Here is a 16569-nt window from a genome sequence, read left to right as displayed (position 1 = left end):
ATATATATATATATATATATATATATATATATATATATGTATACATCTAACCACGACACATCTAAGTTTTTTCATTTTTGACATTTTCAAGATATTTTGAACATAAATTTTTCTTTTCACTTATCTTTGATTTTGGCAAATCAATAATTTATTTTATACCTCTCGCAATGAGGATTACATATATGCTCTTAAATCTTAGAAACAATGAGTAGAGCGCACTCAATTATTTGTTATAAATCAGTCCATTAATGAAAATAAATCCTCTTCATTTCCTCAACATTTTTTTAGGGTTAGTTTGTTAATAAATTGAACAAACCTTTCCTCTTTATTGAAAAGGTTTGTATGTACGTAGCTGGTTTTGTCTTTCAAATAATATACAATCGTCGCGCACAATATTGGTTTCAGCTCGACAAAGTCAAAATAATCGGTGCATGCTTTAAAAGCATGTTTTTTACAATTTATATTTTATGTGTGAATTAATTCGGCTAATTAAATAAATTGGTAAAACATGGAGGTTTGATTGTGTGTCTTAGGAATTACATGAGTGTTTAACACAACAACATGAAAATGTTTTGTATTGTAACGAATTTTCGATATTTTCCAGAAAATTCACATTAGTTTTTATATTAAAATGAATGTTTTTATATTCTCAAACACACAAGTTTAACAGCAACAACACCAACAGTAAATTAATTTAGGAATTTGCAGCAACATAGTCACGAGTGAGTGACTGTGATCCGGATTTTTCTTCAAATGCAGTTTATCTTCTTATATATTAATGATGAAGATGACATTTTATCAATATGGAGCTAAAAAAGGAATGACACATTCGTGACTTAAATTTCAAGAAATAAAAACAGATTCTCACAGGGACTCAGTTGGGTGACACTACCCACATTTATAATGTCTTGTCTAGTATGAAGGTGTAAGTTTAATCCCCAAAAATAGTAAAATGTCATTATTAAATTTTTAATTTTTTTTATATATAATTTGTGTTTTAAATATTCAAACGTAACTAATCATACATTTGTGTGAATGCATGAATTTCTTATAGTCCATAAAAAAAATAAAGAAATGAAATTATTATCTTCTAAACAAGTGTCCTGCTGAACTTAACCACTCCAACTATTCGATATGTAGTTGTTACGACTTTTAAAATATCTAAATAGTCAATCATAGACTAGAAGTCTAGAACACTTTCTTCATGATTATTCCTTTTTATTATATAAGATCTCACCTTAGCTAACGACTTTATGCACCTAACTATCTAGAATATAGGTTTAATTGATTTAAAGTCAGAAAAGAAAACTCGGGTTGAATTGAGTATAGAGAGTCTATAGACCATAAAATAAAAACATAACAAAAATATATATGAACCAGAACACGTGAAACGTTAAGTTGATAAATAATTAACAGTTTTTAATTTTTTATTTAAAAAATAGCTAATTTTACTTATGTGATAACTGATAATCCAACTACAAATTTAATCTCTATTATAATCTTGAATGTGTATTTAATTAAATAATTTTCAAAGTAGCAAATATGTTTATTTGACTTTGGGTTCCTTGATTCTATCCTTAAATTACTGATTTATTCTCTCTCTCTCTCAATAACTAAAATACTCTACAACCGCTTCGAATTAATTTTGATTTATGATGTAAGATTTCTTCATTGTCTCATCATACTCATTGATTCTCCTTCAAAATTAAAAAAATGTATATTTTACGTTTATTTTGAGCTTATACTGGCATTTTATATGAGATTCATAGTCAACGTTGGTAGTATAAAGCAGCTTATTTGATATTGACTCTATTTTTGCAAAATATGATAGATTGAAATATTAACCAAACGTTGACTAAATTGCAAAATCAATATTTTATAATGACTAATTTGCTATAATACTCAAATATAAAACAGCTAACAAACACAGTTTTAATTTTTTTTTTATTATTAATCGTGGACGGAATCACGAGCAAATATATTAAAGCCCTCACATATGGCGGAGGAAAACCGTGGTTATATCGAGGGGAATATCATTAAGAACTCCACGGATGGCACATGACGGGATAAGCCCCGTCCAACGCACCTCCGAGTTAACATAAGAGCAAACCGCGCCAAATTATGAGCAACATTATCACAAGAACGAGGAATGAAAATAATACTAGAATCATGAATGTCAAGTAAACTCGCCTTAATGTCCTCCAAGATGGTGCCTAGCTCCGTCGTAGGCAAGGCTCCGTTTTTGATCGCATGCACCACTTGTAAACAATCGGATTGAACCACCACTCGGGAACAATCGAAGTCTTTAGCAAGTGCGAGACCCCGGAGGATGGCGGACGCCTCGGCAAGAGGGGGCGTGAACCCATGGGCTTGGCCGAGACTTCCGACGCCACAACCACCCCCTTAAGATCTCGAAGAACACAACCGGTCCCGTATCGGTTGCTTTTGTTGTCGATGGCTGCGTCAACACTCACCGCAATGACGCCGGGAGTCGGAGGCAGCCAAATCTCGTACGGATTCTTGCTGCCCATGGGATAAGGACTCCTATTCGCTGCTCTAAACGCCTCGAGAAAATCTCCGGACCACTCCACAAGCGCCTCGGGGGACCACTTAGTGTTCTCGGAGAGGGTTTTATTTCTATGGTTCCAAATTTCTCAAACCAAAATAACAAAGAACTCAAGATTACTAATCTCAACGGACTCCATGGCTTTTGAGAAGATGCTAATGGCGTCCTCCCCGTGAGAATCTCTAATCACCTCCCCGAAGCTAGTAAGTTTCCAAATCTTACGAACCCACCGACACCCCCAAATCGCGTGAGTAACCGTTTTCGGTCCGCCACGACAAAAATGGCAGCGAGAGTAGTCGGAGATCTTACGACGGTAGAGCCACTCCTTCACCGGAATCCACCCTTTACAAACCTGCCACGCAAAGAGTTTGACCTTTGGCGGGAGCGAGAGCTTCCAAAGGGTATCTATGTCAGAAACTCAGAATAATGTATTTTAGACTAAATAGTAACAAACTATTAATGATAATCTGCGTAGTCGAAAAATTATGAGGTGGACTCAAATGTTAGTAAAATTGAAATTTTTCAACCAAAACAGTGACAAATAGACTAGTGGCCCCATATATATATATATATATATATATATATATATATATATATATATATATATATCATTAGATTCAGAACTTATTGACATGAAAGTCATTGAATCGTGGATTTATTACTATACAGACATATATATGGGCAACTATTATATTTGTCGTGATTAATCTTTCGGTTAATTTTTTTTAAAAAAAATCTCCAATTTCACTAATATTTAAGTCCAAATCCCAAAAATAATTGTGTGCTATTTATACCACTGAAAGAAAAATATTATAGTTCCCAAAATTTCAACCATACACAAATAAATTTAACTTCATCTAAAGATAATTGTATTGTTCCCTTTTTTATAATAAAACCTCACTTTTCTCCGACCCGTTCCTAAATTATTCCAAGGAAAAAATATGAAGTGATGAAGAGATCCTGCTGCTTTTTTTTAAGGCTCAATGTATTGATAAAAATATTAAATAAAAATAAGCTCAAAGAAAAATTCAAAACTTGACGAAGATTGTATCACACAATTACAACCTGAATTGTGGGTAATTAACTCTAAGAAACGCACTAAATATATTATGGCAACAACCAATTTGTCATCGGGTGGTCGATAAAGTCAACCTCATTGAGATCGATGAACTTAACTCGAACAAGAGGTTAACACTTTGACTACGAGCGTATAATCGGCTTGAGAGCGACAAGTCTCGAAGCACAACCATTAGTCGAGTCATCCCATAGATCTCGGTACCAACCAAGAGTTTAACTAAAACGAATCCATGGTCAGTTTCCCCTATATACTGTTGTAAGATTACACTCACATCATAAAACGGCAACCTCTAACAACCCTTTATATAAAACTAAAGGGGACCTAAAACATGTAATAGGGACGAAGGTGCAAACTTTGGTTAAACTTCTCCTAATTTCATAATCACCGGTTTCTTTACCTTTGGTTGTTTCTCTATTACGTGCAATACATATCTTGATTAAAATTAACTCTTTAACCATTTAGACTTTGTACACATTGTAAAAAAAAAAAAAAAAAAAAAAAATCCGCCTATAGTTCTAATTGACCGACTTTCATGCATGACTATGGCCACCTGGCCATTAGGCCATGGCCGGGCCTCAAATTTTTAGTGACAAAAATGTCCAATTATTTTTCTTGACTATAAAAAAAGGCCCCGAACTTTAGAAGAAAAAAAAAAACCAGAAATGGAACTATTATGTAAAAGGCTCAATTATTTTATAATATATTTTATATGTATTTAAAAATCCTAATTTTTTCATTTTTGCTTAGGCCAGATAACCCCTTGGGCTGGCCTTGTACATGACCATGTTCAATTTTATTAATATATTGTTATATCAGAGCTATAACAAGATGTATTTAGCATATCAATTCTAATGTCTTTTCAAGTAATTAAACATAAAATATTGCTTCATAAAAGATAAACTGATAAAACTATACGGCCTAGCTAGGTAGTACTTCTGATAGGGAAAATTTAACTTTTGATCTAAAAATGATCAATAATCAGTGTAACATACATCATATTTATCCTATTTTATCTCAATAACTTGATCATGAGAACAATCATGATATTGGATTTTTTTAGTATTCAAAACAAATAATTTTTTTTTATAATGAATGAACTTGAATCCATAGCACACATTGATTTCCATAAGGTATCCCTGAGAAAGGAGCCATCATCGAGGTGGAACTCCCCCTCCTCTAAATTCCTGATTAACACGTCTCCATTTCCCAACCACGTATCTATGTCCATATCGACTCCCTTCCCGTCTCCAATAATGAAATTGACTCCCTTTCCATCTCCAATAATGAATTGTAAATTGGTCTTTTTTTTTTTTTTTGAGAATTACTAAATGTATACTAAGATGGTTGTTCAACTAATTTGGCATAATAACGAGTTGAAAGGTAACTATAATATGCAAGTCCAATCAGCCAAGCAACTAATGCATATAGTAAAGCTAATAAAGGACGCATAAACTTGGTAACTCAGTTTTGAGCATAAAATCGTGGGTCACAACTAAACCTGGCTTACCGGTAGCGGGACGGGACGGAATCCCCGCTACCGGTATGAACAGTAACGGGACGGGACATCCCGTTAAGGATGACGGACGGGACTCCCGTCCCGTTACTTTGGCTAACGGGATCCGGTGATCCCGTTAGTCCCGTTATTTTTTTTTTTTTATTCTCGGCCGTTGGATCTTTGATCCAACGGCAAAGATCCAACGGCAAAAAAAAAAGAGCCGTTTTTTTTTACCGTTTAAAATAGAGCCGTTAAAGAGTTTCGGCCGAATTTTTTTTTTTTTTTTTTACCCACTTATTTCTAAAATCTATAAATAACCCCCCCCCCCCCCCCCCCCCCCAATTTCATTCATTTTCTTCACACATTTCCTTCAAACTCTCTCAAATTCTCTCAAACTCTCTCAAATTCTCTCACACTATCTCGATTTTAATCTCAAATTCTCTCTAACGCTTTCATTTTTTCATGGCCTCATCATCCCGCAACCAAGGAGGTCGAAGGGGAAGAGCTTCCCGAGGTCAACAAATGCACCGTTTTGAAGAAAATTGGTTGCACTTATCTCAAAACGCCCCCGACCCAAACACCCAATACTCCTTCGATCCAAATTATGTTGCTCCTACTTTCAACCATTCGGAATTCACCGAAATTCCAAACACCCAAGTGCCATACTACCCTGAAATGGATCTCGAGCAAGCCTATCAAGCTCAAATTCCGCCATCCGAAATGGCTTTTCAAGAATTTCAAGTATTCGAGCAACATTATCGTGAATCCCAAAATCCAAATGAAGAAGAAGAGGAGGAGGAGGAAGAAGAACAAGACCTACCACCACCACCACCACCTCAGTGTTGCGTCAACTGTTGACATCTGATGTCAACAACTGATGAACTTCGCCTAAAAACAATAAAAATTGCCCAGAACAAAAAGAGTCTAATTTTTTGGCCAATCTCAAACACACCCATAATAAACACACCCAAAAACCAAGAAAAAGTTTGAAAAAAAAAACTAACCTTGGACGAGGATCGGAGCTACGTGCTTGGTCGGAGCTACGTTCTTCGTCGTGACCGGATCTATGAGCTTTGGTCGTGCTTCCTTGAGCGTGTCGGAGCTCAAATCCAAGGGTTTGGGTCAGCTCAACTTTGGTAAGGATTGAGTGAGCTCAAATCTAGGGTTTTGGTTCTCTTTTGGTTTTGAGGTTTTTTTTTCTTAGCTGCAGAGTGAATGACGAGAGAGAGATGAGATGAACAAGTTATATTAAATGATAAATGAACAAATGATATTAAATGAGGTTATTAATTATAGATATAATAAAATGGTATTAAATGATGTTATTAATTAGTTTGGAGAGGTATGTGTGAGATTGAAAGAAAATTTCAAGTGGAGGGTAAAATTGGTTTTTCACAATGAGCCAACTTGTATTTTTGGCCAAAATTATGTTTTGGTGGATTATTGGAAAAAGTTAGTGAGAAGGTGGTAGTTTGAGCAATTTCTCTCAGATCATGCTCATAATAGGCTCTCAGATCATGCTTTTGATTTAATTCGTTGTGATGCGTGGGGACCATATGATGTGTCATTTTATGAAGGTTATAAGTACTTTCTCACGTTGGTCGATGATCCCACAAGGTTTTGTTTGATATTTCTTATGAGAGCTAAGTCTGATGTTCATGCCTTGATTCCGAGATTCTGAGCAATGGTGAAGACTCAGTTTGATGAAGTGATTAAAGCTTTCAGACCAGATAATGCAAAAGAGCTTATTTGCCGATTTCTTCCACAAACAAGGAATTGTAGATCAATTTTTGTGTGTTGAAACTCCGCAGCAAAACTCTATAGTAGAAAGAAAACATCAGCACATACTCAACTTAGCTAGAGCCTTGTATTTTCAATCACGAGTGCCAATCTCTTTTTGGTTTGATTGCGTTCGCACATCAATTTTCTTGATAAACATTGCCTCTTGATTTCCAAGCTTTCCCTCTTGAATGTCTTTCGACCACCATGAGTCCAGCTTGCGGGGGCGTATTAGGACTGATTATTATGTCGTTTCTTATCATTCGCTTCACTTGTTTTATGTCGTTTATTACTTTCCGTCGTTTTTCCTTTTATATTTTTTTTTGTAATAAATCCACATTGGCTTTCTTCTTTGTTGAGTACGGAACTCTACAGTATAAATACTGTTATTTTCCTTTTGTAATTCTTCAATCAGAAAATGAAAATCACTTGATCTTTTTACAAATACTCTCTTATCATTTATCGATCTCGTTCGTACTATGTAAATTATAAAGTTGTGTGTCTAGAAAAATAATCCAAAGAAATCAATTCAAACCAAATCGATTGTTTTTTGTTTGGTTTGATTTGGTTGTACATTTCAATCGGATTGGTTTGAGTTTGAAAGATATAACGATTCGAGTTGATAGCACATGAAAAAATCTATTTACACTAGATTACACCCCTATGTTTGTTTAGTAAAATAGTCAATAAATCACCAAATCTAGTCAATGATAGTTTAACTAAACAATCGATTTTCGTTTAATGATCACTAAATCTAAAAAAAAAAAATTACAACGAATGAAAGACCACCATATTGAAACTTGGTATATCCACGTGAAAATCTTGATAGAAGAGGATTATTTTGATATAGGTGAGACCAAACAAGATCGTATAAATCTATAAATAGTGGTTTGTATATGTAAAAAGTGGTAATTATATACCACTTTTATTTAGAAACAGTTTTAATACCAATTTTTAAGGGAAATATTGTCTCAGTCGTGATATGAATTCACGACCTCAAATTCGAGTGCAAGTACGTAAACACCACTTTTAAAACTTCATCCTTTCATATTACCTCTATAATTTGACGGAAAAGTAAATAATAAAGATGATTTCTAATTAAATAAGTGGCTGATTTGTGACAAATGCTAAAATGAGGCCACTTATCAAATTTAAAATATTAAGACATATCTGTAATCTGTATAAGATTGATTATTGATTAAAGCATATTACCTCTATTTCCTTCTCATCGTCATTGTATTATCCTGAGTGGCCGTTGTCCATATTTCCAAAACCCGATGAAAGAGTAATAAACGACTTACAGATATCAATGTCATCTACTATGATCTTGTAGTATTGGTCAAGGTTTAAGTCCGGTTTTAATTTTGTTTGTAATTGTTGTTCTTCCAATATTGTCTCCTAATTTTGTTTATTAGTTTTCTTTGAAATAAAAGAAAAAAAAATTCTTTTCGAATTGTCTATAAAGCTCCCACAAATATTAAGAAAATAGTCCACCCTTCTTTTAAAAAATACTCAAAATTTAATTTTATTAAGAAAATAGCTCATTAGGTCGAAATAAATTAAATTAAATATTTTAATTAATTTAATTTACTCCGATTTGATGGATTATTTTCTTAACAAAATAAAATTTTGGCTCAAATATTAAAAAAATTAGGGAAGTTGCAACAAATTCTTCCCAATATTATTCTAATAGTATTAACATAATTAAGAATCTAACTAGGTAATATTGTATGACAAATTAAAAAAACTGTTAACTTCTTTTAATTTCAATTTTTGAGTCCCCTAAATTTATAATTATTTTTGTCATCTAAAATTTCATCATACACACTTGACCCTCTATTAACTTAGTTTCTCATTCTGCCCCTAATAATAGTTTACGAACTTTTAGTTATACGATATAAAGTAACAAACAAATATAAGCGGGTAAATCTCACGGATGTATTTGCAATCATATAAAGGGACAATTAAGTAGGACTACTTTCCAATAACTCACTTTCTTTTATAAAAAATAGTCAAAGTTTCATTTTATTAAAAAAATAGTTCATATAAAATAGTCAAAGTTTCATTTTATTAAAAAAAATAGTTCATCAGACCGAAATAAATTAATTAACTGATTACGTTAATTTAATTTACTTCGGAAAATAATTTTCCAAACCAAAGTAAATTAATTAATCAGATTAAGTTAATTAATTTATTTAGGTGTAATGGACTATTTTTTAATAAAATGAAACTTGACCTAAATCTTAAAAAGAAATAGATAATTGATTAGTTGCAACATATTTGATATTATAAAAAAGTTTAAGTGGCGCTCCTTTTTTATTTTTTTATTTTTTTTAAAGTCCCTAATAATAGTTTACAGAACATTTAGTTATACGATATAAATTTAGTTATACGGTATAAAGTAACAAACAAATATAAGACAACTAGTAAATCTCATGGACGTATATAAAAACGTTCACGTGACGTTTTTTGTTTTTTGTTTTTTTTTTTTTTTTTTTGTTTTAAAAAAAGAGTTGTGATAATCTATAAGGCAGCGACATAATTATTCCTTGTATTTTAATATACTATTTTCTAAAACCTCACACCAACCCCATTTTCAATTTTTTTTTAAATATAACCATGACACTTGTCCTATATATATATATATATATATATATCATTCCGTTCCTCATGAAAGAAGTTACGAGTATATCCTTCAACAAACATATCAAGAGTGACTTTCGCTACAATTAAACCCATCCTTGGTCCTTCCAAGGAACCTCTAATATTACTCAGCAGCACCACCCAAAAAAAAAAAAAAAAGCCACTATATAATCAACAACATTTTCCCAATCCTAGAAAGATCACAAACAAATAAAAAGTAATAAAAAAAAGATGGGTAAGAGCAAGGTTCTGGTGGTTGGTGGTACAGGGTACATAGGGAAGAGGATAGTTATGGCAAGCCTAGAACAAGGTCACGAAACCTACGTTCTCCGGCGAGCAGAGATCGGTCTCGACATCGACAAGCTTCAGACTCTCTTCTCCTTCAAGAAGCTCGGTGCCCACCTCGTCGAAGGTTCGTTTTCCGACCGCCAAAGCCTCGTCGCCGCCGTGAAACTCGCCGACGTCGTTATCTGTGCCATATCAGGCGTTCATTTCCGGAGCCATAATATTCTGCTTCAGCTTGAGCTCGTCGAAGCCATTAAAGAAGCCGGAAATGTCAAGGTAAGCTATATATGCTCTGCTCTTCTTTTTATACTATTGTTGTGTTGACTAATCCAAGATACTCTATCCGTGTATTGGAATATTTAGGGGATCAAAATTCATTTTTTATGCAATCATTTTTTTTTCTGCTCACAAAACTGTGCATGAGGTTTTTTTTTAGTCGTAAAGAAAGTCAGACTTTCTGGTCTTAAATTTATATGATTTTTGGCGCTCTTTAAAATTGAGTGTTTTTTTTTAAGATGTGCTTGTGAATGATTTGCTTTTAATTAAGAGCATCATGTATCCATATAGTAAATTTAGAAAAATAGTTAGAACTTAGAAGTTATTAAAAATTTGTAAAATATTTAAGTTTAAAAAAATTTAAAAGCATCATGTGTCCATAAATCTTTATTTATATGATTAACCTAATTTAGTTATTTGACTATAAAAAATTAACTACTTTGCCTAAAAAATCTTAAAAATATTGACCATTGTCTTAATGATTATTTAGTTTTAAAACTTAGACCATTTTATATAAATTTGTTTATATAAAATTTACCTTTAAATATAAAATATCGGAAAATATATATACATTTAAACTTACCATATTATTGATATGTTTTTAGACTATCTTCAATAAAATAAAATAAAACTCTAAAATTTCATAAATCAAGATGAGTTTCTCCAATGATAACATAAGATTTCATACATGGTGTAATTTTTTTACCAAATGAAGTTTCTCCAATGATAACATAAAAACTTCATAAACGGTGTAATTTCTGCACCAAATAAATAATATTACACTAAATTTTGTGTAATGTTAATTCTATGTAAAAAAAAACTACATCAAATATTTACCCATTATTTTGATCTAACTAATTCATAATACATAGTTAAAGATATATGTTTTTGTTCATTCAAGTTTAATTAATATGTTTTTAATTAAAAAATGTGCGTTTATAAATTATTTTCTTCATTACAACTTATAATATTTACTATGATTATTTGTATTTTTTATTATTTTATTGTTGAGTTTAATTCAATTGTTGAATGAGTATATTAGTAGTAATTTAATTATCAGCTATATATGATCTCCATACTTATGTTTTTTTTTTCCTATTTGATGTTGCATTTGATCTTTATCAAATTTTCACTTTTTCATTGTTAATTTTAAATAATTTATATTCAATTTATAGAAAACATTACACATAATAATTAATAAATAAATTATAATGATATAATATATATAATTAGACATGTAAGTAGTCGCTAATAAATGAAAATCTTAATCTAATTCTTAGTATATTTATTTAGAGTAAAATATGATGTAATACTAGTAAAATAAAATGAAAATTGGTGAAATATTTACACTATATTTAACGTAAAATCACAATAAAATAGTATATAGATCTGACATACTTTATCGGTCGTTTCAATGTTGGATTGCGTAATGACAGTTTTTGGTTTCTATTTCCTAATAATAATACAAATTAAAGAACACCCATTTGTAAAGCGATATGCTTTTTGTGTAAAATATTATTGACAACCAAATTAAAAAGGTTCAACAATAATGGGGTCTTATAATGCGGCCATATACTTTCTTCACATGCCAAGCTTTTTGCGTTCCCTGTTAATTTTATTTATTTATTTGTTTTTTAATTGAAAAGGAGCCTCGTCCCATCTCCACATTATTGATCGTATTTTATCCTAATTGTATGTTGCGTTACAATTATGATTTTTTTTCCCCTTTTGTAACGTAAGCGTTTCAATGATTCATTATTCCATCGAATATCTTCAATTTGGTTTGTTGAATAGTTTGTTTCGTAATTTTAAATTTTTTGGGTGTTTCTGTTTGATTGTTAATTTAATGGATCCAAAGTTTGTAGAGGTTAGGTGCCTATAATTATAAATAGTATAATTGTCATTGAGTTGGATGCCAACTGAATTAACATCACTAACATATATCTCTTACATTAAAAAAAAAAATACGTATATTACTAATTCATTTCCTGTAATGCTGAATAAAGAAAGATTACGTCCCTTCTGCACGAAATAAATTGTTAGTTATGCTTAGCGTTTGGCATCAAGGAAAATGTCAAATAATATTGATCTTTTTTTTTTTTTTTTTTTTTTTTTTTTGAGAATTGCACAAAGCTTTCATTAAAAAACGGGTAGAACACTCATCGATACAGACGAATAACATCTTACACGATACAGACTTAGATCGGAATGAATCTAACACTAATACAGGTGTTCGCTCATATTGTGCATACTTCCGACAAAAGGAATAATAAAGAGCACATTCAAAATTGAGCACACGTTTGACTCTTTCGATAAACCTACAATGGTTGATGGAGAGATCCAAACTACCGCGGTCCGATGACCATGAAGAAGATGACTCTTCAGCCTGCATAGACACGAATCTAACAGGAAATCCACACTGGCATGGTGAAGGACGGCTATTCCGCCTCCAATAAAAAAAACAAAACATACATATTACCAAAACCAAACAGAGTCTTAAAAAACAGTAAACTAAAAAAAAAACAGAAATACAATTAGAAATCAACTTTGGTATTACGTGTTTGCTCGCGGAAAGCGAGAGACAATCGAACAAACGAGAAAGTCCCCACACTTCCATTTTCGGTGACCGTCGCCGAGCCCCCGCCATCTTTAACAAAGACCGACGCTGGATCATTGAAAGTGGAGACACTTTAGGCAGTGACCCCTCCGGGAACGGAACCGAAGACCTGCTCTGCACCTCCGAAGACGGAACCCTGCAAAGCACCACCGGCTCTGACGACTCACTCCGTACCACCAACGACAGAAACACACACCTTCGCACCACCTGTAGAGGACCCCGCCACGCCACCACCGAAGACGTTGCACGTCGCACTATCACTGCACGCCGCAACATCGCCGTCGATACTGCAAGCCGCAACACCGTCATCGCCGACGTTGTACATCGCACCACCGCCACAATCCGCAATACCCCCTAGTCGCCGGAGACACCTCGCTAAACCGTCTTCTCGGGTTTTCCGGTCGCAAAGACCACGTCACACGTTCATCGAAGTCCATGTCTATCCTCCCCCGGAGCCGCACGCTGGACGGCGAGTGGCTGAGATCCACTGCCAGTAGCAACAGCCCTGGAGGAAGAAAGGAAGGCTTAGATCTGGATCTAGATCTGAAAAAGTTTCAGAGAGAAAAAAACCCTATTAAATTAATTTCGGGACCACATTTACTTTAAATAATATTGATCTTTCGAAATTAATTTAATAATTTTATTAAAATTATAGTATTAAATATATAACTTAATTTTAGTCTCTCGTCATATGTTTTATCTTAATTTAAAATTTTTAATTAATATAATTAGACTACAATTATAAAGGACAATTAGTAGTCAATTAACTCACCCTCCTTTAAAAAAAATAACTAAAATTGCATTTTATTAAAAAAAAATAGCCCACTAAATCGAAATAAATTAAATTAACTGTTTTAGTTAATTTAATTTACTTCAGTCTGACCAAAATAAATTTAATTAAAAGTCCAGTGACTATCTAGCCATATGAAACGTTATAAATTTTGAAGCAGTAAACGTTTCGTAATTTGTTTGTAAATAGTCACGTAAATCTATTTACGCCATTAAAATAACAAAAAACGCAAAGTAAATTTCTAGTTTACGAAACATTTATAAAACGTTGGCTAAAACGAAAACTCTTATGTTTATGTGGCTTATATCGCTAATTTTTTTATTAATTCATTGATTTTGTTAAATTAATTTACTTCGAGCTGATGGTCTATTTTCTTATTAAAATAAAACTTTGACTAAAATCTTAAAATAAGATAAGAAATTGACTAATTGCAACAAATTCTTCAAATTTTAATCTAAATTACCTACATGACTTAGAGGATGGTCCTGAAAAGGAATGTCAAATACCTTTGTTCGAACTTTTTTTTTATCTTTTTTTTTTTTTATCCATCACAGAATAATTCGAAATTGCAATAGCTTGGTTCTTTACTTTTTAGTACAAAAACTCACAAGTCCATCAACACTCCCGTCCAAAAAAATTCCCCAAAACAATCTATATATAATAAATCAATACATGATATAAAATGCGACGGAAAAAAAAAGCTATTATTAACAGAGCAATATGTATACAAACAATGCACATACAATTTAGGCCGATGACGGGAACTAAGAAACTGACAACAATCTATTATCTAGATTATATGCAAATACTTATTACATACATACATAGAATAAAACATGTAGTTATGGACCTGTAGTACTTGATCATCATCACAGTCGATGGCTAAAAAAGTGTCAATAATTTGTGCAAGATCATGATTTTGTTTTTTTGGTAGATCTAGTATATATGTTTGAAATATCTATATCTCGCCAAACTAAAAGGAGAAATGAACAGCTAATCATTATATATTATTCTTATGCAAAATAAATTTGTTTGTAGCGCTTTTTGCCGTCGGAGTTTGGTATGGATCCGGCAAAAATGGGACATGCCCTAGAACCAGGAAAAGTGACATTTGACGAGAAAATGACAATTAGGAAAGCGATTGAAGACGCCAATATCCCTTTCACTTATATTTCCGCAAATTGCTTTGCTGGTTATTTCGCCGGAAATCTCGGCCAAATGCAATCTCTTCTTCCTCCCAAGGAAAAAGTTTTTATATATGGAGATGGCAATGCAAAAGGTACATCCATACTCAATTAATTTTACTATTAATATAATAAAAAAAAAAAGAAATTAATTATATAGTTTGGATAATTGCTCTACCTAGCTAGATGCCATAAACGGAAACGGGGTTTTGAAAAAACTTGAAATTATCGGTTTAATTTGTTAATCCTTTCATAAGAAAGACAATTTTGTACTACATATTGTAAGGATTATCATACATAAAAAAAATATTTAACATGAAATGAAAACAAAGTATTCTCGCATTAGAAAAAAAAAATAGTATTTTGTAGTTAGAAAATTTGCTACTTAATGGTACTTTGCTCCTAAACGTGATCTATACAGAACATAATAATGAAATTCTTAGTTCTGATGTCTCAAATTTTGGAACTAAATTTTATGTTTTAAATTTTGGAACGGAATGATTCTTGGAAGTTGAAACAATGACGGATTGGAATTTCGGTTTCAATATTTTTTCCCTCTGAAAGTAGTCTTTTTTGTTTTGTTTTTTGTATTAGTTCTAGACGGAAGTTTGGTTGTAGTTAGGCCAAAATTCCGGTTTCTTTTAATCTGGTTTGTATCAGAATTAGGGGATTCACTAAATGGAATTAACATGTACATGTATTCATGTCCGCAGTAATTTTGATGGACGAAGATGACGTGGCAACATACACAATCAAAACAATCGACGACCCTCGGACACTGAACAAAACGGTGTACCTTAGACCACAAAGCAACATAATAACGCAGCGACAATTGGTCGAGAAATGGGAAAACATGACCGGAAATAAATTGGAAAAAATTACAATTTCTGACCAAGACTTCCTTGACTCCATTAAAGGTAACAAAAGACAGAATAATTTTATTTTGATGTTTTGCTTTATATAAGGCTGATAAATTTATACATGTCTCTAGTACCCATTTTTATTTACGTCAATTCTCATGATACCGTTTCAATCATATTAATTTCAAGAATACCATGCATTTTCTCATTTTTTCCGTTTACTTCAAAATCATCAAAAAATATGAGTATTTTGGAAATTTCGGAAATTATTCGATATTTTTAGAAATCCGATCTTCAAAATTGGTCTTTTTTTAAATAAAAAAACTCTTTTCTTTATTCAGATTTGGATTATGCACAGCAAGTGGGAGTTGGGCACTTTTATCATGTATTTTACGAAGGTTGTTTGACCAACTTTGAAATTGGAGAAGACGGAGAAGAAGCTTCACAACTCTATCCAGAGGTCAACTACACCACTATGGATCAATACTTGAAAATTTATTTATGACAAAAAAAAAATCATTTCATGATATTTATATATTATCTATAAGCTGTTGTGTGTGGGTTATATTCAAAATGAGAGAAGGAGAAAACTCTACTTTAAGACGAAGAAATAGTATGATTTGTTATGTTGTTTTGATTGGAATAATTTGGAGAACAAGTAATAAATTGTGATGGTTTTTATTTCTCTGGTTTGTTTGAGCCAAGATTGTTTTTGCTCTGAATGTTTGAGCTAAGATTTTCAACTCATGTTGTTGCCAATACTGAAGATCTAAAATTCACGTTTTTTTTAGTTCCACGGAGCAATTAAATACAAGGTAAGGTAAAACTCTCATACAAGTTATTAAAAAAAAAAAAAATTAAAGTTGAGTCGGATCTAACGCTTACAAGGGTTCGCTGATTTTGTGTACATGTTTTCGAACTGGGAACAAAAGCTACGTACAGTTTGAGCACTTATTTGAGATCTACGTTTTTCCATGTTGTTTGTTTCATAGGTCC

The 16569-nt window shown here is 32.3% G+C and overlaps 1 protein-coding gene across 1 annotated transcript; it reads left to right on the top strand.

Moving 5' to 3' along the window:
* Window positions 1-9581: 9581 nt before the first annotated feature.
* LOC149405095 (isoflavone reductase homolog) lies at window positions 9582-16256 on the top strand. The gene is made up of 4 exons (XM_089606824.1): window positions 9582-10122; window positions 14568-14808; window positions 15427-15630; window positions 15915-16256. Exons 1-4 carry the CDS (start codon window positions 9793-9795, stop codon window positions 16076-16078), a joined length of 939 nt encoding a protein of 312 aa, XP_089462950.1. The 5' UTR covers window positions 9582-9792; the 3' UTR covers window positions 16079-16256.
* Window positions 16257-16569: the final 313 nt, after the last annotated feature.

This window comes from Urtica dioica, chromosome 2, assembly GCF_054948205.1.
Source record: "Urtica dioica subsp. dioica isolate 48M chromosome 2, U.dioica_male_clone48M_v1_H2, whole genome shotgun sequence".
NCBI lineage: Eukaryota > Viridiplantae > Streptophyta > Magnoliopsida > Rosales > Urticaceae > Urtica > Urtica dioica.
Note: the sequence above shows the minus strand (reverse complement) of the source record. Positions and strands in the feature narration are given on the sequence as shown.